The 23,921-nt window shown below is 37.8% G+C and overlaps 1 protein-coding gene across 1 annotated transcript in view; it reads left to right on the top strand.

The window, feature by feature from the left end:
- The first annotated feature begins 12,963 nt into the window (after positions 1–12,963).
- Positions 12,964–23,921, top strand: part of FBN2 (fibrillin 2) — a 144,212-nt gene continuing 133,254 nt past the window's right edge. The window contains exons 1-4 of the mRNA XM_030471271.1: positions 12,964–13,564; positions 14,337–14,419; positions 17,535–17,633; positions 20,665–20,760. Of these exons, the coding sequence (XP_030327131.1) occupies positions 13,356–13,564; positions 14,337–14,419; positions 17,535–17,633; positions 20,665–20,760 (487 nt within the window). The 5' untranslated portion in view covers positions 12,964–13,355. The remainder of the gene's footprint in view (positions 13,565–14,336; positions 14,420–17,534; positions 17,634–20,664; positions 20,761–23,921) is intronic.

The following is a 23,921-nucleotide window of genomic DNA, read 5'->3' as shown; positions in this document are numbered from 1 at the left end:
ATAGGCAAAGCCATGTGGATTTTTAGTGTCACCTACTATATTTTATTCTGCAGGTTTTATTTGATTTAAAGCAGAAAGATTCTGATTTTTCTTAATTATTCCAATAGTCTTTGATGATTATTTTCTCTGATCAGTAAAAAACCTTAATAAAAACCAGATATCATTTCTTTATCTAATATCTGTAGAATCATAGAAAGGTTCAGGTTGGGCAAGAGCTCAGGAGGTTTCACGTCCAACATGCTACTCACAGCATGGTCAGCTCCGAGGTCAGACCAGCTTGCTCAAGGCACCTTCCATCCAGGCTTGAAGCCTCAAATGGATGGAGTCTGCACAAACTCTCTGGGTAATGTGCTCCACTGCTCAGCTGTTCTTGCAGGAAAAAATGTGTCCTTAGATCCATGTCAGGGATCAAAGAATCATTATGTTAATAATCTTCATGCAAATAATCTCTGATCTGGAAAGCACTTCCAGCCTGCTATTATAGTTCTTACAATGAGTTTCACATACATTGTCTGTAAATGCAGAAGACCAAACCTCGATATGCTATTTCGGACAGAAATCCTGGTAACAGACAGTGAGTCTGAACCTACAGCTCACAGCAATGGCAGCACAGTCATTTTGGTAAGAGCTGAAGTCCATGCCTGGGATCAAAGCGTCATTGTACTAATCAACTGAACAAAGGCAGACTTTGGTCCAGAGAGTTCTGGTGGCCTGTTATTACAAATGAGAAGAAGGAAGGATGCTTGAGCTGAGTATGGGCCTTCACAGGAAGCCAACAGTAGCAGGGAACCGTACCTTGTAAAAGGATGTGGTGTGAATGGAGAATTGCTTCTTTCCTTTCATTTCGTGTAGAAATCAAACCTTGAAGGAAGCAGATCACTATGGGCATCCTTAGTTCTGAGTGACTTCTGAACAGCACAATTTATCAGTAGTAGCCTCTGCCCACCTCTTTTGTTAATGGCTATTGTGTCTCGTTCTGCTACTGCAAAGGCCCCTTTCTTTAAGAGGTCAGTACTGACTTTTGCCTATTGCTTTACAGTCAAAATTTTCAGTGCTACTCTCTGAATTTCATTAATTGTGATTAGGATGATAAAGGTGACCAGAAGAGCTGCTTCATCTATAGATCATCCTTTTTCCAAATAACTGAAGCTTTGGTCTCCTTTTTGGTCCTAGTCTCCCTATTTAATCTAAATCTTTGTCCTCTAAAATAAACAACAAAATAAAGCTTAGCTGCATGTTTTTCCCATCTCCTTTCTCTAACTATTCTTAGTGTAGAATATGCCATCCTGCTTGTCATTCAGACCCATACTCTCACTATCATTTGCAATCTGCATCCTTTGCACTGCATATGATGTTCCATCTATAGGACTGAAAGCCTTGTTCTGGTAGTCATCTCTCATGCCAGTGATGACCACCCTTTGCCTACTGCTTTCAAAAGCAGTATATACCCAGACTGCTAATACAAAGATAAATTTCTTCCATTGTTTCACAGATTTCACATCCTCTATCATATTAAATATCTGTTTTGTGATCTTACTCTTGCAGTCACCCCTCTTCAGAATCAAGAGACTGACTGTTGTCTGTGGAACAGTCTTGTTGGAACAAACCTTCATAGACCTTGTGCTTAAAAACTTGATATATTTCTGCATCTTTCTTGCTCTTTTTCCTCTTTGGAAAAATAAATCCTGAACGTATCTGTAAAACATCCTTTTTTCCCTCTCTTTCATACCTCTGTCTATTTTTTTAATAAATAGCTCTGCCACATGCATAATGAATCCACCTGTCTAGCTTACCAATATTTCTTCTGTGCAGTGTCCCCAAGATAATTCCTTCCTCTTTCATATTGATAGTAGTATTTTGTTATCGAGAAACATTAATTCAAGTGTTTATCCTACACTTGGTAGACCACAGTCCTGATCCATTAATAAAGCCTCTAGATGTCACTGTAATAATATAAAAACCAGTCACACTTGTACATAGTATCAAAATTGTTTTCCAATTAAGATGATCTTGAATGACACTCAAGTGACTTGATAAACACATCTCAATCAATAGCTTAGGGAGAAAAAAAGATGTTTTATCCACGCTGAGACTCTAGAATATTACACAGAGGTTGTGTTCTTCCTGCCTTGGCATTACCTGGCTAAAAAGAAGATGCTAGGAAACACAACAGCATTGTTCCACTAAAGATAACTGAACTACAACATAATAAAAAGGTATTTTATAACATATTGCATTAGACTATAATGACAGAGGACCTGTTGTGTGAGTAGGTGTCCCTCCTCACCCCAACCACATTCTAAGTGGCCTGACTCCAACCACATTCTAAGTGGCCTGAAGTATCCTCGCAGGCTCAAGCACAAATTTTGTTTGACTTTTAATTAAAGATCACTTCTGTTTGGCAGCAGACCTTTGTGAGTCCCTTAATCAGAGGTCTAAGAGAAGTTTTAACTACACTGTGTTTACAAACAGGAATTGTATTACCAGTTGTTGAAGTGCAGCCATCGCTGGTGAGATCCAGTACACAGCATGGAAGAATGAATGTTTTGAACAAAGAAACAATGTTGAAATGTGACTGCTTTCAAAACTGGACTGTGATGTGCAAATGTGACTTTTTAGTTTGAAAAGTCTATTGCAAGTTCATCCAAACCAGCATATTCTGCCCTTCTTCTTATAATTCTAGCTATGCCCATCTCTGGTTGAGTATATGAATTTTCTTGGGCTGGAAAGATGCATATTGGATGTTTCCTACTGTCACATTCACATACAATTTCCACTAATGAAAGTCTTTTTAAGGTCTTTGCCAATGTATATCAGTGGAGAACATGGCTTGGTTTTACCTGCTGGTCTGGAAAGCTCTATCATGGTAGTCTTACAGGCCTTTGCTCTTATTCTGTGCAAAGTACCTTCTACCCTGACATAAGCATTATCACATTTTACTTGGTTGGTTTGCTTAGCTCTAACTGGGAAGTAGATACCAAGTCCTTCTAAAAAATATTTACATTTTACATATATAAGACCGTATTTGTGTATTTGCACATAAAGATATAAACATGCTTTCTTGTAAGCAAGGGAGAACATCTAAGAGAATAAAGCTGTTCATATTTCTGTACATATTGGAAAAAATCTGAGGCCTCAATGTTAGGTTTCTTACATTATTAAAAAATATCATAGATATGATGCTTGAATTAGCAAACACAAGTTTGCTAATGTCAATGGCAAGTTAAAAGCAGAGTATCTATTCAAAGGAATCCATGACTATATTTCTCTGAATGCAAAACACATATGCAATCTGTGAAACGTTCTACCAAAGGCTGAAGGGAAAAGGGGTGTAACTAGCATTTCCTTTTCAGTCTGAAATTTTACAGGAATGTAACAGCACATCTGTATTGAATTAGCATGGCTTCTCTCCCTAATACATTGAGATTCATGTGACTGCAAACTGAAAGTCTATAATCTTAAGGTCAGTTTTGTTTTACCTAATAAAAACATCAGGAATGATTGTACCTTAGGGTCCAATATATAGAAAGACTAAAATTTTATTTTTAAGAAAATAAAAATAAAACCAGACAGTTTCATAGTGGTTTTAAGCCCTTGCATCTTTAGATATCTGTTTAAGAGGTGTAGCAGCCTATATACAGTATCTGTGTAGCAGATCTGTGTATCTGTACACAGATCTTTACACTGTACACTGTGTATCTGTACAGTATCTGTGTAGCAGCCTACATACAAAGTCATGTACCTATATTTGTAGGCACTATAGCTGGATTTGAGACCATCAGTCAAAGTCTTCTTTTTGGAAAGCTATATTACAAAAATTTCTGCTGACTTCCAGTTTTCTTACGGAATGTGCATAGGTGTATGACCTATTCTTTTTCCATTAGTCTATATAAAGAGCATGCTGCATATAAAATGCCATAATCACAATATGCTGGCATAGCACTGCTGAAATAAGTTAATGCAAAGTTTGTACTGGTCTTAGCGTATGTAGTGCCATCACAGATATTGAAGCATTCCATAACGATAACATATATTTTATACATAATATTCTGTATTATATTTTTATAACAGAACAGATAATATTTATTTCTCTGTTTTGAGCATGGACCTTTTTTAAATCTCCTGAATGAAGACCAGAGTTTTATACACCAAGATTATGCTGAGTTGAACCTTACATAAATTTGGCACCCATCTGTTTCAATTTACAGTTGAGTGAAAATGACCAGCTTTGCCTTTCATAGGTATGCGCCTATATAAAGAAACAGCCATTATAATAATTTAGCTACTTGACATTTGCATGTGTCTTATAGCATGCAACACATCAAAGTCTACCTGTATTTATATTCCACAAACCTATTTTAATTTTGTAAAAATAAAATTTGGTTCTAGCATGCAAAAACAACAATCTCAGGTCCATCACAAAGGAAGAACACAAACGAAACTGCACAAAAAATTTTTGTTCATTAATTTCTTGTTAAGAATTACTTTTATTTAATTAATGCTACTGCTTAGTTTGGGGCTTATCAGGGATTCTTGGGACTGCTGCTGAGATTGCTTTACTTCTGTGATTCCACAGGTAAAGTAATATTACATAAGAAGGGAGAACATATGCTTTAAGCAGTGATACAGCCAGAGTAGCAGTCAGTACACAATTGCATCATTTACATGAACGGTAGAATTCAGGTGAACCGAAACTTGGCTGCAACTCTTAAATACTCTCAGTTCATCCTTGCGTCTTTAGTCAAAAATTTATCTTCATGTGGGCATGCAGAAGCATCAAAATGTAGAACAGGTCATGTTAAACATGATATCTAGTTTTTCAGATTCCTAATTTGTGGTGTAGCACTCATGTTTGTAGCAACAACTCCTAAAGACTTCAACAGTGGTCTAGACAAAGAAAACTGTCTCAGTGCACCAGGTAACTAACTGTGAAGATGCTGTTAACACACCTCATAACAAATATTACGTATGCTTTTAGGTAGATGAACAGCTAGAGGAATGTATATTTCAACATGTCATATCAGTGAAATTTAGGATACTTGAACGCTCTCTTTTTAAAGATGTTAAAGAGAAGCTGAGTCAGAAAATAATGCTTAAAGACTATAGAAAACCAACTATTTTAAATCATAATTCTATAAAATTATTAATGTATTTAAATAATTAAAACCATGTAGTCCAGCATTTAATGCCAGATGAAACTTCTTTTGATTAACTGCTTTTATACGTTTCACCTACAGATTCCCCAGGGTAGAGTTTCCAGAATGAAGACAAATCAAAATAATTATAACGATAGCTATCTTCCTGGAATCTGGGAAGTAATGCAGCAGCTATATCCTTTTTTTTCATATCCAGGAACTTCTGTTGTGTTTTATTTAACTTGATTAATTTTAAAATAGACACTGAGGAGTGTGAGCTCAATGAAGGGATGCCTTCAACCTCCTGTTTCATTTAAGACATATACACAGATCTTATTTCCATTGCTAATTCTCACACGCAAAATCTGGTTACTATTTCTGTATCTAGGGGGAAAAAACAAAAAAGAAAGAGAGAGTGTTTAATTTTTTTTTTCCCCTCCTTTGACTCCTTACCTCTGATGTTAAATTTCAGAGCTTAAAGTAGGGTTTCATTTCTGGTAGTTGAGATGTCTAAATTACGAAGATTTCACTTCTGTCTTTTCTCAGGTAAATAAAGAAAAATCAGTACAGAGTGGTCCACCCTACCTCTACAATACTAAATAAACATAAATGATAAAAAAATCCCCAAATAATATGAGGTTTTACAGGAAAAATAGTCAAATCGGTCCCAAAAGGATGTACTAAGATATTCTGCCTTGTTTACATTTTCATATGTATCTTAAAGGTAAAGTAGCTGCCATCTTAAAGATGTGACTAATTTTTCAAGAATCGGACATTCAAAACTAGGTTATCTTTTTGTAGCTGAAACTTTATAGCATTGAAAGAATTTTGTTTAACTGCATGGAACACTACTCTTATGACATGTTTCAGTACTGCGATGGCTTTTTCACTTTTTTCAATTTGTTATGTCTTAAATATCATCCTGTCTTTATTTTATCAGCTTCACTTAATTGTTCCATTCCTTCTTTTCACTATGTCTCAGTCTGACTTATAACTACTCTTTTTTTATTTTCTCATATGCAATGAAAGCATTATTTTGAAACCACTTGTAAAACAATTTTTAATTTTATAAATTATAAACCTGCAACTCTGTGGGATGATTGACCTACATGTTGTATATGTAAGGGAGTTTATATTGAGGGACAATATTCAAAGTCTTAACTCACTTGTAGAGCAATTACAAGTGAATTAGTCAAAAATATGAACCAGAATTGCTTCCTAAATGGTTGTAATATCCTTTCTATGCATTGAAATTTTAGAAATGAGCACAGACATGGAAGAGACTATAACTATTTGCTGATTTCTATTTTATTGAGAAGAAGTTTAGAGTTGGAATAAATTAGTTTTCTCACTTTTTGCTTACTAGGTTTTATTTATTGTTTACCCAACTATGGGTACATATATCCCAAATATATATACCAAATCAGTGCATACATTCAAAAACAGGGAAACAGAAGCTAATTAGATTAGGCCAACTAATCTAATTTCTTTATTTTACAAGCCCATATCAGTGCATACATTCAAAGAGAGGAAAAAGGAAGCTAGGCCAACTAATCTAATTTCCTGGCCTGATATAATGCTGAAAAAAGAAATAATTCAAGTTTTCATGTGAAAACAAGAACATTAAAAATGACCAAGAGAGCCCTGTCAAAGGCAAGCAAGACACAGGCATGTAACAGAACAGATGGATAGAACAAAAAACCAACCAAACAAAAAAAAATAATGCTTTTGAAACAGTCTCAACTGTCATTCTTCTAAGCAAGCAAGAAATCACAGTCTAGTTTAAATTTTACAGTGAATATGTAATTGGTTAAGGAAAACATATTAGAACAGCTATTAATAGCTTATTGCCAAGGAGGAAGCAAGTACAATGTGTCAGTTCCAGGCAGCCCTGGACCCACCGCTTTTCAATATGCTTTTTTAAAGAGTGGATGATAGAAAATTTATTGAATTTGCAGATAAACACCAACATGGAGGAAGCACAACTACACTGGAGGGCAGGATTAGAATTCAAAATGGTCCAATAGATTAGATAAATGGTAAAAAAAATAAAAGGTTCAAAAAAATAAAGAGTACAGAGCTCGATAAATTGAAATGTGTTTTTACTGTTTAGGTAGCACTCTTGTAGAAAAAGACTGCAGTATTATAGAATACTTTAAGCTCAATTGAATAATAACATCAGTACTGTTTTGAAAAATACAAGTACCCCATAGTCCACAAGCATCACCAATTTTAGGCTGTAAGATAAATGAATTACTCTCTCCTCTCTCATCAGCTTAGGCACAGTCTCAGCTCGAGAATTCTCTTGAGCTTTGAGCATCTCACTTGAAGAAGGAGGTGAGCCCAGTAGGATGAATCAAGGCAACAAGAATTGGTGAAGATCTGGAAAGCCTGAAAAAACACACCCACTTATTTAGTCAGAGCAGAACAAAAAAAAATATGGCAGAATGATATTCTGTCATTGAAGCATGGAAGAAGATGCTAAAAATAACAAGTGAGTTGGGGGGAGGTGTTTAAAATGCAGAAAGTAGGATTCCTACTGGATGTTTGGAAAACTTCTTAGTGGTAAATCAATGGCATCCATAGCAGATCACCTGCAGCCCTGCAGAATTCCTGTACTTGAGACACAGGCTAAATGGTGAATTTGTTGACAATTCAGGTTTTAGTTGGTATTTTTTTTGGGGGGGGGGAGGGAGGTTGGTAGTTTTGTTTGTTTGTTTGGGGTTTTTTTGTTTGGTTGGTTTTGGGGGTGTTTTTTCTGCTTTACAGCAGAGAGGATTAATCAGATGACTTTCAAGGTCTTTTCCAGAAATACCACCACAGAAATGTTTCTGTGGTGAAGAAACCAGAGAAAGATCCCAAATGAAGATCTGGCACTGACTGAAAAGGTGAAGATAAGGAGCATGCATTAAATCCAGTGGGCAAGAGGGAACAGCTGAAGAGAGTCAGAGGAGACAGCTTCTGTAGTTACAGATATTTGTCAGCAGTAATCTCAAACAGGTTTATGTAATGTAGGACTAGAAAGGAGGAGGTAGCAATACGTAAGGTGCAAAATTAGACCATGGAATCAATTTTTCACCTGGGCAGATATCACAGCTTGAATGTGTACTTCTGGGGAGAGAGAAGATGTAGTAAAGGATTATACGGAAGTTACAAAACTGAGCAATAGGAAGTTTTCAAGATTTATGTTGGTTTAGGTGGTTGTTTTATTGTTTGGTTTTATTTTTTTGTTTTTTTGTTTGTTTGTTTGTTTGTTTGTTTTTTCACAGAGGAAGTGGAGGGCCGGCTTAAAAGGACAAGTTCAAAACCTCAATTTTTACAATGTTTATTTTGATACAACAACTAAACATGCACTGGAAGATGTCAGAAAGAGAGGATGACATATTAGACTGATTGAAGGAAAACAGATGATCAGAAATGAGTGGCATTTACACATCATTAGCATAGAGATAGGAGTTCACTCAGACACCTCAGTTCTTACAGAATCTGTGTTCCACTCTGTTCCATATGGTTTAGTATGTGGGAGTCTAGAGTCTATTTGGAATCAATAGGTATTTTGCAATTTGCTTTATTTAAGGGTATTTCGTTTAACATGTTTATAACTTCACAACTTAACATTTTCCTATTTCTCAGTGCAGTCTGCCACATTTTAATAAAAGCTCGTGTTTGGAATGGTCCAAAATAGTGGTCGCAAGCAGTCAGGTGAGAGCATTTGCCTTCTTGTCAAAATAAGATGTATTGAAATAATAATGAAAAGATGCATATGTTTAACAAGTAAGGAACTTGTTTTTATAGAACAAGTCAGTTGTGAATGTGGAAACTTGAGATGTAATTAGAAAAGCAGAAAGCAAAAGGAAAATATTTTCACATTCTTGAATGACTTTAGTTTATTCTGGTGTCTTCCAACCAATTCTTATCATTTCAACCACTTTTCATATAGACTAAATCCAAACTATATCTCAAAAGAATAATTAAAGTACTTTTTTTCCATGGAGGAAGCAGGAGGTACTGCACATGACACCCAAAGATAAATGTTTCCTGCTACACTTGGTATGACTGGGCACTCAGATACATGCCTTGCTACCAGTAGAATCATGTGGAAAACCCAGCAAAACACATCCTGTACCTGTATATATCCAAGTGTTTAGATCTGTGAGCTGGTGATTCTGTATCACACCATATGATACATTTCTAAAACTGGTATCTGGCACTTAACAGTGAAAAGATTGGGACATGCTCCTGAAATGTACAGAAACACAAGTTCACACATTTGTAATTCCATCATTTTTTCTGTAGCGTCTTAGTCATGAAACAAAACAAAACAACAGCAAAACACCCCAAAGAAACAAAAACCCCAAAACAAACAAAAAAATGCTTTCTCCTACTGAAAATCCTTTTAAGACGAGTATATTCTTTTATATCAAGTATGTATTATAATTTATGTGACTTATGCTTTCAACCTATGGCCTTGGGCAAACAGATGGGTCCAATACTTCAGTCTCTTTCATTAACTTTAAGAGAAAACTTTCTGTAGCACAGGAGCAGTCTAAAATAGATTCAACTCCTCTTAATGCTGTGGAAGAAAAATAACATGATAGCAGTTTGTATAGCAGCATGAAGAACTAAAAAAAAAGGTTCTTTTAATCCTGACATTCTCTTGTCATTTGTACTTGTAATACCTGTACTGATCTAAGCATCCACCATTGGGTGCTTTTAATGATTCAGGGTAATGAATAGTTGAGAATGTTTTCAATTGATGATCAAATGTGGCCATTAAGAGACATAATTCTGAGGACTAAATGAAATTATTTACATCCAAGAAGTGTAGTTTAACTGGATCCTGCTTTAGTCCCCATTTTTCCTTTGTTTCCAAATGCAAAAATAATAGGAGTGCCTTTACTTAAAAATAATTCCCACCCTTGTTTGGGAAGAAAAACATTAACCACATAGGAAAAGTGTGGATTCAAACATAATCTGTATTATGACTTTTTCTCTGGTAATATTTTCTGTATGAAAATGTACACTTACATGTTTCCTGAACATCTACCAGATGTTGGTCAGATTTGAAGTGGAAATTCCGCTAGAGAAAAGTAGACATCATTCATCCTTCTGCATAAAGACAATATGTCACAGCACACTCTGAGGAAGAAGCTATTCTATTTTATAACAGCTGGAGAACAGGATGGGAGGGAACCTCTGGGATCATCAAATTCAAAATGCTTTTTAAGAGCTGGGAGACACCAGGCTATAATATCCTTCCTAAATAAACCTAGTTTGATACCAAAAGTACTTAAAATTTCAGGTTCTACTTTTTCTAATGCAGAGCTGTGTTCCTGTCTTATCTAGGAAACCCTTCTAACTGAAGCATTAATTCAAATTATCATCACTTTACACTTTCTTTCTTCTACTATTTTCCTTCACTATTTTTTTAAGAGAACTGCTGCTAGCTAAAGAACTCAGACCCTTTAGTAGTGGTTTTCTTCCCTTGACCTTACTAGTGACTTCTGTGTGCAGCTATTCCAATTTTAACCCATCTTCTTCTAATGTGAATAATCAGGACACAATCGTTATTTTGGATGATGTCTGATCAGTGTCTTGTACCCATAAAAATTACTAATGCTTCCCTTTCTAACTACGACAGCTTTGTTGGTAAGTATTTAATTTGTATACCTATTGACATGGACCATTTATATCACAACCTTATGAGAATTAAGACTCTTTGCTATTGAGTGTTTTGTAGTTCTGTACTATATTTCTTTTAAAAATTCTAGAAAGGTATTACCTACTCCTCTTCTGGCTTGAATGCAGTGGGGTTTCTGAGTCTTAGAAATCAACTTTAAAATCACTGCGAGCTGCCAACCATTTGCTTTTGTTCCTTTGCACAATAGCTACAGTTTCAAAGTAAAAAACCACAAAAACGAACAAACCAAACACCCCCCCTAAAAAAACCCAAAACAATAAAAAGGATATACAACTTGGCTTTGAACCATAACATTTTCAAGTAATTTCTAGCCCACCCCTGCTGTGTAACTGCTTCACTTTTTTTGTTGTTTCACTGATCTTTTTTTTTTTTAACTTGTGTTGTCCTTCTCAAGAAGCATCTCTGTTTAACTTCTGGCAATTACTTCTTTATCTCTGTGCTTCCTGATAGCCAAGGCCCTAAGTTTATCTCTGATCAGTTCTTTTTAGTCTTTGCAGCCTGCCGGCTTATTCTTTGCATTTTTCTTGAGATTGTTATTCACTCAAACAGGCATGGAATCCTTCTCTCTCCCCAGCTTTGTTAGGCACATCTCATTCATGACAGGTTTAACAACTTCTGTTTTGAGGAAATTCCAAACCATCACCCACTCTCATGAGGCTCCTCTTTTACCCAGTTGTCTTCATTAAATAGTTCCTTTGTTAAACACTTAATTTCTCAAGGTTTTAGCTTTAAAGACTCAGATTTTCCCATGCAAAATGACTGTTGCTAACCTTCAAGTTTAAACAAAATTAGCTTCTCATCAGTCAGAATACAGATCTGTAAATGGAGCCTCTATTAGAACCACTGCACCATCAAAGTAGAGCAGTGACTTGAGTAAGGACCTCTTAGCTAGTGGATTTTATTTCAGAGATAATAAAACATGGCTCCTGCTACTCATTCCAGAATTATAAGTGACAGATAACATGCACATAGAGCTAAAAGAAGTAGCTACATGTTTTTTCTGTTTTGTTTTAAAAGAAAAAAGAAAAAAAAAAAAGACGTTTCCTGGTTGCCACTGTATGCAGTGGTATGTACGGTGATGTGCTCAACCAGATACCTATAATTCAAAGTGATAAATCTTCCCAGATGACAAAAACAGATTGTGTCCTTCTGTTGTCCATTGTTGTTATTAGGATGACCCACAGGGAACACTCGGAGACTTTCAGCAGGGATGTCTCCACTGCTTTTGTTTCCCTGTTACTAGTGGCTAACTACTCAACACACCTAAGTAAATGCATGGGTCTTGCCTTAAAAAGTCAGTACGAAATTGGCCAAGCTGGGTTTGGTGGGGTTTTTTTTTTTTTCATTCATTTTTAAGATGCTTATATGGAGAGAAACAGCATGAGGAAAACAAGCAAAACTGTAAGGTGTGACCTTGCAAAAACTACTGCTGAAAGAAACTGCAAACTAACACAATTCAAAGTCTCTTAGCTCTTGGTGCTATTCAAGCGTTTTGTGGGAAACTGTCAACTTGCTGACAAAAAATACCAGTACCCGAGGCGGAGCCGAATCAAGACAGGAACGAGGGCCCGTTTCAACCACCACCGCTTAGGGTTCCTGTCCGAGAGCTATGTTTCGGGCTCTGTGCCTAGTGGCGGGGTGGCTGCGGGACCCCGGCTCCCGCCTTGCGAGGTCCGTCCCCAGGCTTCTCCCTGCCGGGCCGGGGCTCCAGGTTGGATCCGGAACTTTCTTCTGAACCCCAGGTGCTTTTCCACGGTCGGGGTTTTGCTCGTTAAGTCTCTCCACAAAGGCTGCACCGTATACATTCCGTGGTACGGCTCCCAGAGGTTTGGGAGGGCAGGGCGCGCCCAAGGAAAGCGCAGAATTCCCTTTAAGGCCAGCTCTACCTGCACCGCTCTCTCCATATCCTCCGAGCCCCTCTGCTCCCCGGCAGCTCCCCCTCTGCCCGGCCCCTGCGGCAAAACCACATGTGCGGCCCCGGCTCCGTTCCGGGCGCAGTCCGGCACCGCAGTGCCTCCGGCGGCAAACCCCACCCTCAGATCCCGCCCCACGGTCCCTTCCGCAGCCGGCGAATAAAAGCAACCGTCGCGCGCGGATCGTGTCTTTTCTCTCTTGGTCCTTGTCGGCACGTTGTTTTGGACGCGGTTATTGTTAATTGCTATCTTGTTTTTATTTGAAACTCAACTTGGTTCTGTTGAATTCGTTGTATTGGAGGAGGGAGAAAAGAAAATCCCAACCAACTCAACTTCTTTTTCCTTCCCCCTCCTCTCTTTTTTTCTCCTCTCTTCGGAGAGAGAGGAGGAGGGGATGCAACGTGGACCCCACCGTTGGTATCACCGTGTCGCGCTGACGGCCGCGGCGGCCGGGCAGGCTGGGGAGGAGAGAAGAAAGCGTTCCAGCGGCTGAAGCGTTTCCCCGACGAGCAGCGGCACCGTGCCCGCCAGCGGCGGCGCGGGACAGGCGTACCCTCTCCGGCCCTCGCCCGCCTCCTCCGCCGTTCCCAGCGGGGCAGCCGCAGGATGGGGAGAAGGCGATGGCTGTGGGTGCAGGCCTGCGTCCTGTTGCTGGGCTGCGGGGCGCTCTGGACACAGGGCGCAGCCGGGCAACAGCAGCAGCCGCCGCCGCTGCGCCTGGGCGGCACCCACCCCAACGCCGCGTACCGGGAGGATGGAGGTGGCAGCGCCGCCGGCCGGGTCCGCCGGCGAGGGCAGCAGGATGTGCTCCGCGGGTAGGGACGCGCTCGGCCTCCGCTTTCCTTAGCCTGAACCCCCTTCCCCGCTGCCGTCCAGCCTCGGCCGGCCGCTCCCCACTTCAGACAGACGCGTGGTCTTCGTTTCTGCCCTGGGTACATCTTACCTGCCGGCCCCTTCACGTGGCTGTGGAGAGTTGTGATTAGGTCCTCAGCTATGAAATACGGTCTTTTAATTAGTGCGATTTTGTTAAAAGTAGATGTGCAGGGCTACATCACAACTAGCAGAAGTACCACATTGAGCCTTTAGCCAGGCATGTTACAGTGTTAAGGTACTTCGACACTCTTTTTTGGCTTCTACTGAGAAAATAGTCAAAATCTGTTTTTTATAGTGTTCTGGAGAGTTCTTGGTAATTAGAATTAGTTTGTTAGTATTTATGACCAGTCATGCCTTCTATCTTGTCAGTTGGCAGCCAATTTTTGTAGCCAGCTATATATGAATGCAGAGTCAAACTCCCTTACATATCCTCAGTAGTTCCAGCAGGGATGAGTCAACTGCCATTGACCAGTCTGCCTCTCCTCTGCATGCTAACCAGTTCAACTAGTACATTCTGTACATGGCTTAGAACTTCTTGAGGTGGAGGAATACTTTATTTATTTGAAGAGGATTTTTTGTAGACATCTTTGCTATGCATTCTTTTGTTTGTTTTATGCAGCTGGTTTCTTCCCTTGTGTGTGTATAAAACTGTGGATTCTAGTTACACCCATTTGCATTCTTGTATATACATTTGTTTGTTTGTTTGTGTAACAGGCCAAATGTGTGTGGCTCTAGATTCCGATCGTACTGTTGCCCTGGATGGAAAACACTCCCAGGAGGAAATCAGTGCATTGTTCGTAAGTGTCTGATTTCAAGTTTCTACTGCCCTAGGGGTAGTAATAAAAATAAATATTGTTCTGTGAGTTACTGCATCCTTCCATATGAGAAAAGAGAATTCAATTCTCTTTGGCCTTATTTTTTAGAAAAGAAGAAAAATGAAAAAAAAAAAAAAGATGGATTTATAGGCCCATGTTTCTTTTATTTGAAAGCTTAGCCAATTACTGCATTCATTTTCTTTGGTGACTTCTTAGGAGACATGTTTCCTCTTGTTTTTGTTTTTTGTTTTTTAAAGAACATGCCAATGAAGGAAAAAGAAAGAAAAACAAACCAAAACCCCACAAACCTTCCATAAATCAATCAATCAACTATATTAACAAAAAAAAAAAAAAGACCAGAAGGTCTTGATATAAACCAAATCAGATCAGAAATTTTGTGAAACTTCTGTGCTAGGCTTGGAATTACAGTCAAATTAAAAACTTTTTTACATCTGGGTTGCTTATTCTCTTGCCTGTCATTGTTAGTTATGTTCTAATAGTTAAAAATCCTGTAGACTCGAATTACTTCCTGGTCATAATAGGTACTATTCGGATAGATGTGGCTGTTGACATGGCCTGGTGGAAAAAAAAAAAACAAAAAACTGTTCAATACTCTCCTTAGGGAATGTTGTCTATCTAGAAATCAGACAGATTATTAAATTGAATTTCCTGTCTGTCAGATTAGAGCTGATATTAGACACATACTTCTGCATTTTAATGCGAGTCTTCCCATTCATCCTAGCCTGTCACCATCTCTTTTGCTAATAAGTATGCTCAACTTCAAAATTCAGGTTCAAGAACATATTGCCCTTTATGTAAGCAATGAAGGTGTTTGTAATACTCCATCTAACAAACTACAGACATCTAGGACTAAACTAGGGAAAGACTGGGTGTTAAGATCTGTCGAACTTAAAGGTGACTTTTGGGCTCTCACCTTGTGATTCAGGACTAGCAGCCTGTTCATATCTATTACATGAGTAAATTTGCTAGTGTTTCTTACAACTGTGCCCTGTGTCACTGATTTTCACCTAAGGTTGACCTAGCATTTGCTAGCAAAGGTTAACTGAGTCATTCAGAGGAAGATGCTGGTATCAGTACCATTGTGGAAGAAGAGAAGCTTCTCAGGATGTTCCGATCACATTTATAATATCTTACAATGTTGTCTACTTAAATGTAAAATGGAATTTTAAAAATTAATTTAGGCTACCTAATATGCTTTTGACAGGTTTTTCAAATTCAGCTGGGTATCTAGCTCAAATGAAATTAGGGGGAGATGATGATTTAAATGCTTTCAGAAATCCTTATACGTTATCCTTAAACAGTGACTCTCAGCGCCTCGTAAAGACCTCGGTTTCATATCTCTTCACGTCCAGAATAATCTTTGATTCACTATTAATTTATGTGCACAAAGGACATCTTTTACTTCCTGTTCACTTACTGGATCTTAATTGCAGCTCTCTAATATTTTCTATTTGTATTTTTGGTGAAGGTTTTGGGGCACAGATTTCTATGCACACGTTAAACATTCATTGAGATGATGGTCCCTCTAGCTAGAGGTGTTTAGCTAGACAGAGCCTCTTGCACAGCACATGGACAAGCTAGCAAACTTCTTATTGGAGATGCATTGATTATAATTAGTGCAGATTTTAACTGGTGATTTTAAAGTATAATTTCATGATGAGAGATCTATAAGCTAGTGGTAGGTCAACAGGAAACCATTCTGACCTTACAGTGTTTTCAGTTGATAATGTGATAATGGTCGTTGGCAGTCTGTGACATATTTATGATTAAAAGTGATCTTTTATCTGAAAACCAAAGGTCTGGATAGGTTTACTTTTTTCTTTGTTAAAATAAACTTTACTGATGAAAGCATACTTAGAATATGCTCTCAGCTTTAAGGCTTTCAGTTGATAAAAAATTATTCTCTAACAGATAATAAACCAAGCAAATGGTCTAAATGTAGACCTTGTTTAATCAGGAAATTGAGCTGTGTTGTGTAAAGATGGACTGAACAGTGATAGAAGGGAAAGAGCCCTGTTCCCTGTGTTTGTATAGCGCTCTAAATCCAGTTTCTTACTTCTAAGCCTGCTAATGGAGAAAGTATTTCACATCAGACAGTGGTATGTCTCTAATTGCAACTAAATAGCAAAATCCCACAAACTCTTTTTCCTTTCATGGCTTCACATTTCTGGTATAGTTGTTGAGGAATTTAACAGTAAATGTAGATGAGGCACACTGGTTCTGTTTGATTCCGGAAACGTGTCAGTGGACCACTAATGTGGCTTTGTCTACTCCTGTCTTGTAAAGAAAATGTGGCCCTTATTGGAGTATGTCAGGGAGGATGTGGGTTTACAAAATCTGATCTGGTCATATTCGGCATTGGTACAGAGCTGGTGATTTGGTGGAGAAAGCATGTACATTTCACAGGGGCCATATTTGAATTCTGTAATGGGGCAATAAAACAATTGGCTTCCTTATAGGAGTTGGATCTCATTTATGCATGTTTTCCTAAATCAGAAGTGGAGCACAGGCATTCTGGAACGGTCTTACCTCTGCAAATTTTTTAACGTATATGGCCATGTGGATTTTTTTTTCCTTTCATTCTAATATATATAGATAGGGTTTTTAGGTAGTCAGTATGTTCTTGGCAAATTATCTACTGAAGGTGTCTGTTACTTTTGTAATCCTTCAGTGAAGATGTGCTTCCAGATTATATGATACTCTCAAAACCCCAAAGTTATTTACAAAGAAACTGATTCTTGCTTAGCTTTGTGCTTTACAAGCTGTTTCTTGGACAATATGTGATTTTTAAGGACCTCCTGTGCCATACTGGCTCTAAATGTTTCAGTCTCTCTTTTGGTGTGTTTGCTACTTAAGCAGATTATTTAGATGTATGCATTTAGATCTCCTTTAGAATCTGAATTTGGCCTATAACTCCTGTCTGTCTCTGTTGTTCATTTGTTCAATAGAGCTCCCTTGGCTGGTGAGGAGGAAAGGAAGGCACAACTTTGATTTCTCAAACCTTTTTTTTTTTTTTTTCCCTGTAGTTGAACACTAAGGTTACTGTTAATCACTTTTTAATTGTCTTCTTCCTCAGCAATTTGTAGAAATAGCTGTGGTGATGGATTTTGTTCCCGTCCTAACATGTGCACCTGTGCAAGTGGACAAATATCACCTACCTGTGGATCAAAATCTAGTAAGGACTAACTATATTTATTTCAATTAGAGATTTCATTTTAAGTAATTATCTTCGAGCGTCAACTCAAAAATAACTACTATGTAAATTCTTTAAAAATAACCTGTCATTACTGCGTACATGCATGTAATTACACTTTGGTATATCTCTCGTTTTTGATAAAGTTTGATATACCATGTGTGCATGTTTACTCTGTGTGACAAATTGGGAATGAATGTGTTTAAAGGGATAAGCAGGTTTAAATATAAGTGTGTAACATTTTCATTGAATGCATTTTCCTAAGAAATTAAGATTGTACAGCCAAGATAAAGAAATATTCCAAGATGCTAAATATAGTCATGGAAAACTTTAAAAACTTCATGGTTGTTTTTAAAATAATGGCTGACTAATATTGACAGCTTGGACAGCTTTGGTTACAAGAATAGCACAGTGTACGCTTAAATACACAGCATATATTATACGAAGCTCATGTCTACTTTCAGACATCTCTGGTTTTATCCACATTTGCTTCCCGATGTGGTATTTTTGCCTAACACTGGTATCTCTCTGCCTGGCTTCTGCTGCAGTACAACAGTGCAGTATCAGATGCATGAACGGGGGTACATGCACGGATGACCGGTGCCAGTGCCAGAAGGGCTACATCGGAACTTACTGTGGGCAGCGTAAATAATTGCTCCCTTGCAATTGCTCTGTTGATCTAAACGTAAATCCACATAAGTCCTGCAAGTTAGCCGCCTTATTTTAGGACAAGTAGGAAGATAAAAAAGCCAATATGCTGAAATACAATGAAATGTCTGTGAGAAATTTACTGCTGTTTTGAGGTAGAGAGTTTAGCGGAAAGTCAGTTCATGCATTTGTATTCTCTAAAATTCAAACTAAGAAATCAAATTCATCAAATAGTTTTGAAAGATGCATTGGGAGCAATGGCAGTATACATTCCACTCTCCTTTCCTTACCAGACAATCGCTAGTTTTTCATTCTCTTTGATGAAGTTTCCCTGTTTTGTAAAAGCAGTCAAACTACTAGGCTGAGGCATGGTTTTCTGCATGACTAAAGAAAAAGATTAAAAACTATTCAAGCTTTTGGATACCTTTTTGGTTTGGCAGACAAGCTAGAAAGTCAATTATTTGCACAGCTCTACCTATCGCATTACAGTGTTTACAAGCCATACAAATTTGGCAAACAATAGAAGTCACCGAAGGCTGCAGGGATGAAGAGAAACTCAAAGTGTATTCTGAGGTCAGCTGGCTATTAATTAGCTGAGAAATTAATTGCTTAAGTAAGCCTGAAAGAACTAGAGACAAACAGAAGGCATCTCTGCAAAAAAAAGGCTGAATATTGTGAAAAAATATCCTTTGTCTTAGTCATTTTTACAAATGCTGAAGAGCAGTCTTGTTCCTGCTTTATTTCTACCTCAATAAAATTCTGTAAAATCTTGGATAATAATTGTAATCCTAAAATGTGACCCTAGAGCTTCTGGCCCCTTCCTGCTAATTTTAAAGTGTTGGCTCAACACCTGAATGGTCTCAGAGAGGGCGTATTTCCAGTGAATAAATGAAAAGAGGATTGAATTTTCAAGCAGTGATTCTAAAGGAATCCAGAAAATCTGAAGAAAAAATCCAGAAAATCTGGGGGGGGGGAAAAAAAAAAATCTGGAGATTGGCTTCAGTGTATAAGACTGTTAAAATTTCAAGGAAGGTTGCGTATTTGTCTTCTAGATGCAGTGTGGAATGAATGTCTAAAAAATGTAAATATGTCTTTATTTCATTTTTACTAAAATGTCATTGTGTATTAAATATACTAAAGCTAATTGCCTCACTATATTGTTATTGTCCATTAATGCATAAATTTTACACCTGCAGAGAAATATCTTTGTTTTATGCATAAGATATGCATTCTCAGTAAAAAGTAATTCAGTTTTATAGTTCTTGATAAGAAAGGCTTTATCACATTTTGACACAACAGTATATTTTCTGTTCCCCATTGTGACATAGGAGGCAGTTTCCAGTTTGAAATATATACCTTCTCTAGGTTGCTGAGGTTTTTTTGCACTGCATACTCAAATATGTTACAAATGCCACCTTCAAATTGGGGGCACCTGTGTAGGAAAGCAGCCTAGAGACTTTTAGACTAAAATCTCTTTGCTGTTGCTCAGAGACACTTCAAAATGATGGGGCTCTCCTTTTAAGGTGAAATGCTTTGATTTGGAACATCTGCTAATTCTAAAAAAGGATATATGTCCTCGAAAATAGACATAGTTAAAGCACTCCTTTAGTAGCATTTTTCAGCCTCACTGAAGAACTGTCGTTTCAAACTGAGAAGATTTCAGTGCTTTGGTAGGAGGCTTTGTTCTTGATGCACACTATCAATAAACAGCGTGAGTGGGTGCTCTGAAGTTCCACAACTGTAAAGTACCTTCTCCATCTGTATATATACTGTGGATTTACATTGCCCCCAAAATGTTTTTTTTCTTGTTGGGATCTTTTAGGAAACACAGTCTCTGAAGGTACATAAAGATTAATTAAAGCAGTAATTCTTTTCTCTTGCTCTGAACATCACTTCTGCCAGCAGTATCAACTCTCAGAGCTGAATTATCTGTCTCTCAGACTCCCCAAGCCCCCTTTCATGAAAAGTTTGTTGCTGTTGTGATGACGTAGCATAACCTGATATGCCCAAACCCCCTCAGAATAGTTTTTATCTGCTAACTTTGGTGATGGATGTAAGTTCTTATAATTAGTGACTAGAGCTGCAGAACTGTCTAAAAATATACTTAAGTTAAACATCTGCTAAGAATCTGTGGTGAAAATAATTGAACAGCTGCTTGCAATTAGCATTATACAGGTACTGATGGAATTTGACTTGAACAATTGTTGTTGGTGATGATGGGAGGAAGGAGATGAGTTTGATCTTCAGGTCCAGAAAGACTTAAAGCAGTTGATAGGAAAAATACTATTTTTGAATTTTGCGTATGGTAGTCTTTGAAATATTATTACTATAACATTTAAAACTTCTTTAATTTTGTTAATTAAAGCTGTCTGTGAAAGTGGCTGCCAGAATGGAGGACGGTGTATTGGACCTAATCGCTGTGCATGTGTCTACGGATTTACTGGCCCGCAGTGTGAAAGAGGTAAAAGAAATAAATAACAAAGGAAATTATGAGCCGCTATATGCAACAATACAGTATGTATATATTTTGTGCTGTGTATTTTCAGGCTGAGCCAGTAAGCTTCCAATAAACCATTTATTATTTGTAATTTTAGAAAGTGTCTTCCTTTTTAGTCTGGTAGCCATATTTCAGATTGGTAAATAGAAGGCTTTCACAATTGGTAGGAATTTGAGCTAATTTAGGCTGCTTATTTTGTTGTATAATAGTTAAAAGATGACCTATTGCTCTCATCTATGTGAAATAATATTACAGGAAAATTGCTGATGGTGTAACTAATTGCGTAAGTGTAACTAATTTAAGGATTCTGTATAACACCTCTTTTATAAGAAAAACTTGGGAAGTTACTCACTCTGGTTAGTTCTATCCTATGGGAGAAAGTCAGAGATGGAGTGAAAAAATAACTAATTACTGTAATACTGAGATCAGTTCCTAAAACCATTCTTAAACATCTTAGATATGGCTTAGCTTATAGCGTTTCCATGAATGCGGGACTAAACAAGGATTTCATTCCAAAATTTTAAGGAGAAATCCCTCAGTCTTCTTTTATGGGCTTAGACATACTGACAAAGTCAGTTTTGATGATGCTGGACAAAATATTTCTGGCGTTACACTAGGTGATAAGCACACCAATAATTAAGGCACTAAGTCTATATATAGTGATTTAGAATAAACCTGCTTCCATTTTCATGAATCTTTGCTGCTTGCTTTTAATAAATCAGAGCGTTGTTTGAATCCAAGACTGTGGAAATACAGTAATGTAGAACTGCTCTCCATTAAATATAATTGTAGAATATATTCTGTGTGCATCAAACTGACAAGTACAACCCAAATTGCTGTCTGTTTAGAATGGGTATTTAATGAGGGGATACAGAGAGGATTGCTTGTCAAACCAATAATGTTGTACATCCTTTAACATGAAGTTTTCAATAATAATCAAAGATGATGCAGAAGAGCTTAGCAGAAATATTATTCTTTTCTCCAAATTGGTATTGTGAATACATGTTCTCATCAAAAATGGTACTGAAGAACTGAACAACCATAGTGTGAGTGCTGAATACTAGTCTGCATTGTTACCTTACTCCTTTAAAATACTGAAAAGGTTATCAATACTAAAAAGGGGGATGGGATCTTTGGATGAATAGAAAGTCACATTCTTAATTCACATTAGCAGTGGACAAGAAAGCCACTCGGGGCAGAAGTAGACTTCCTAGATTGATAAAATAATTTAAATCAGAAAGGACCTTCACAGGCCATCTAGTCCAATACCTGCTGAAAGCAGGTCTAATCTGATTAGGCCTGTTCAGTTTTTGAACTGTCAGTTTTTGAACACCTTCAAGGATGAAGATTCCACAACATCTCTGGGCAACTTGTTCCAGTATTTCACCACCCTCATGATGAAGAAAAAAAAAAAAAGAAAATCACAATTTTGCATGTGCCAATTTGTATTTATTGCCTCTTTTCTGATTGCTGTGAGCCTCCAAGAGTCTGGCTTCAATCTCTCTATCCCCTGAACAGGTAGTTATAGACATCAATAAAATCCCCTTGAAACCTTCTCTTCTTAAGGCTGAATGAACTCAGGTCCCTCAAATTCTCCACACAGGGCAAGTTCTTCAGCTGTCTGACCCATGTGGTGCCTCTCCCCCAGACTTTTTTCAGTATCTCCATTTTTCTCTTGTACTGGGAGTCCAAAACTGGATACAGTACTCTGATGCAGTCTTGGAAGTGCCAAATGGAGGTGAAGAGCCGCTTCCTGTACTGAATGCTGTGCTCATCCTGAAACAGCCCATGCAGCTGGCCTTCTCTGCTGCAAGGGTGTGCTGCTGCTTCATGTTCAGGTTATCGACTAGGACTCCCCTGATCCTTTTCTCGGAGCTGCTTTGCAGGCAGTTAGCCTCCAGCCTACATTGTTCCATTAGGTTGTTCCTTCCCAGATGTGAGACTTCCTTTGCTTTTTCTGAACTTTGAGATAACTATCCACCCACTTTTTCTAAGCTGACATGGATCATTCTTGAGTAGCAACCCTGCCGTCCGGCATTTTGACTGGTGCTTCAGATTTGGTGTCATCTGCAGTCCTGCTGAGAGTGTGCTCTTGTAGCATCACCCAGATTGTTAATGAAGATGTTAAACTGTTACTTGTCCTGGTACTCATCCCTGAGGGACTGACTGCACTAGTTTCCTGGCCTGTCTGGACTTTGCTGATTACAACTCTTTTAGCCAGTTTTCCAGTCACCTTATTTATTGTTCACTTACTTGGCCTTTATCTCACTGGTCACAATCTCTCTATGGGAGAGCCTTGCTCAAGTCAAGCAACACCCACTGGCCTCTCCTTGTCCTTGGCACCAGTGACCTCATGGTTGAAAGCAGTGATGACAGTTGCCCTTGGTAAACCCATGCTGGCTGCTTCCAAACACCTTTGTGTAATTCACATGTTTAGAAATGGCTTCTGAAGGGAATCCTGTGGAATGCTTTGTTTCAAATTAAATTCTGAAGTGTTCAAAGCTGAATATAACTTGGAAAAATATCTTTACATTTGTTGACTGTGAAACGGAAATAATTTCCATGTAGGTGCAGGAAATAACTAACCAAACACTGAAGAAGCAGCAGTTTGTATTTGCTCTTCCATGCTGCTTTTATACCCACTAGATGTCACAAGCAACAGAAGAATGTAAAGGACAAATTTGTTTCTTTGTCTCTAATTGCTTGTTGCTTACATTCTTAAGATCAGATTTATGGACTTCTGTTCATTGCTGTTTAGATTTTTGCTGTTGGATGTTACATTCAGCCCATTCTTCATAGTTGCTCCTTATGAACCAAGTGCAAGGACTCAAATCTTTTATATTTTGGTTCGTGGGGAATTAGGAAGCATTATTCTGTTAAAAACTGTTAATATTTACAGCCATTTTCAGAAATAGGTCTTTATAGAAAGTACACCTGCCTTCTAGCGAAAACAACAGACTATCAAGTGCGTCAGTTTAGGATGGATATTTAAGCTACATTATATGGTTATTTGGAAATTGAGTTATTATAATTAAAAATTTACATTTCCATACTTGAAATTGGAGGTAGTAAGCCAAACTTGCTTCTGTCACTGTCACATTAATATAACATATAATTAATATATA

This window comes from Strigops habroptila, chromosome Z, assembly GCF_004027225.2.
Source record: "Strigops habroptila isolate Jane chromosome Z, bStrHab1.2.pri, whole genome shotgun sequence".
NCBI classification, from domain to species: domain Eukaryota; kingdom Metazoa; phylum Chordata; class Aves; order Psittaciformes; family Psittacidae; genus Strigops; species Strigops habroptila.
This window is presented reverse-complemented; position numbering and strand designations above follow the sequence as displayed.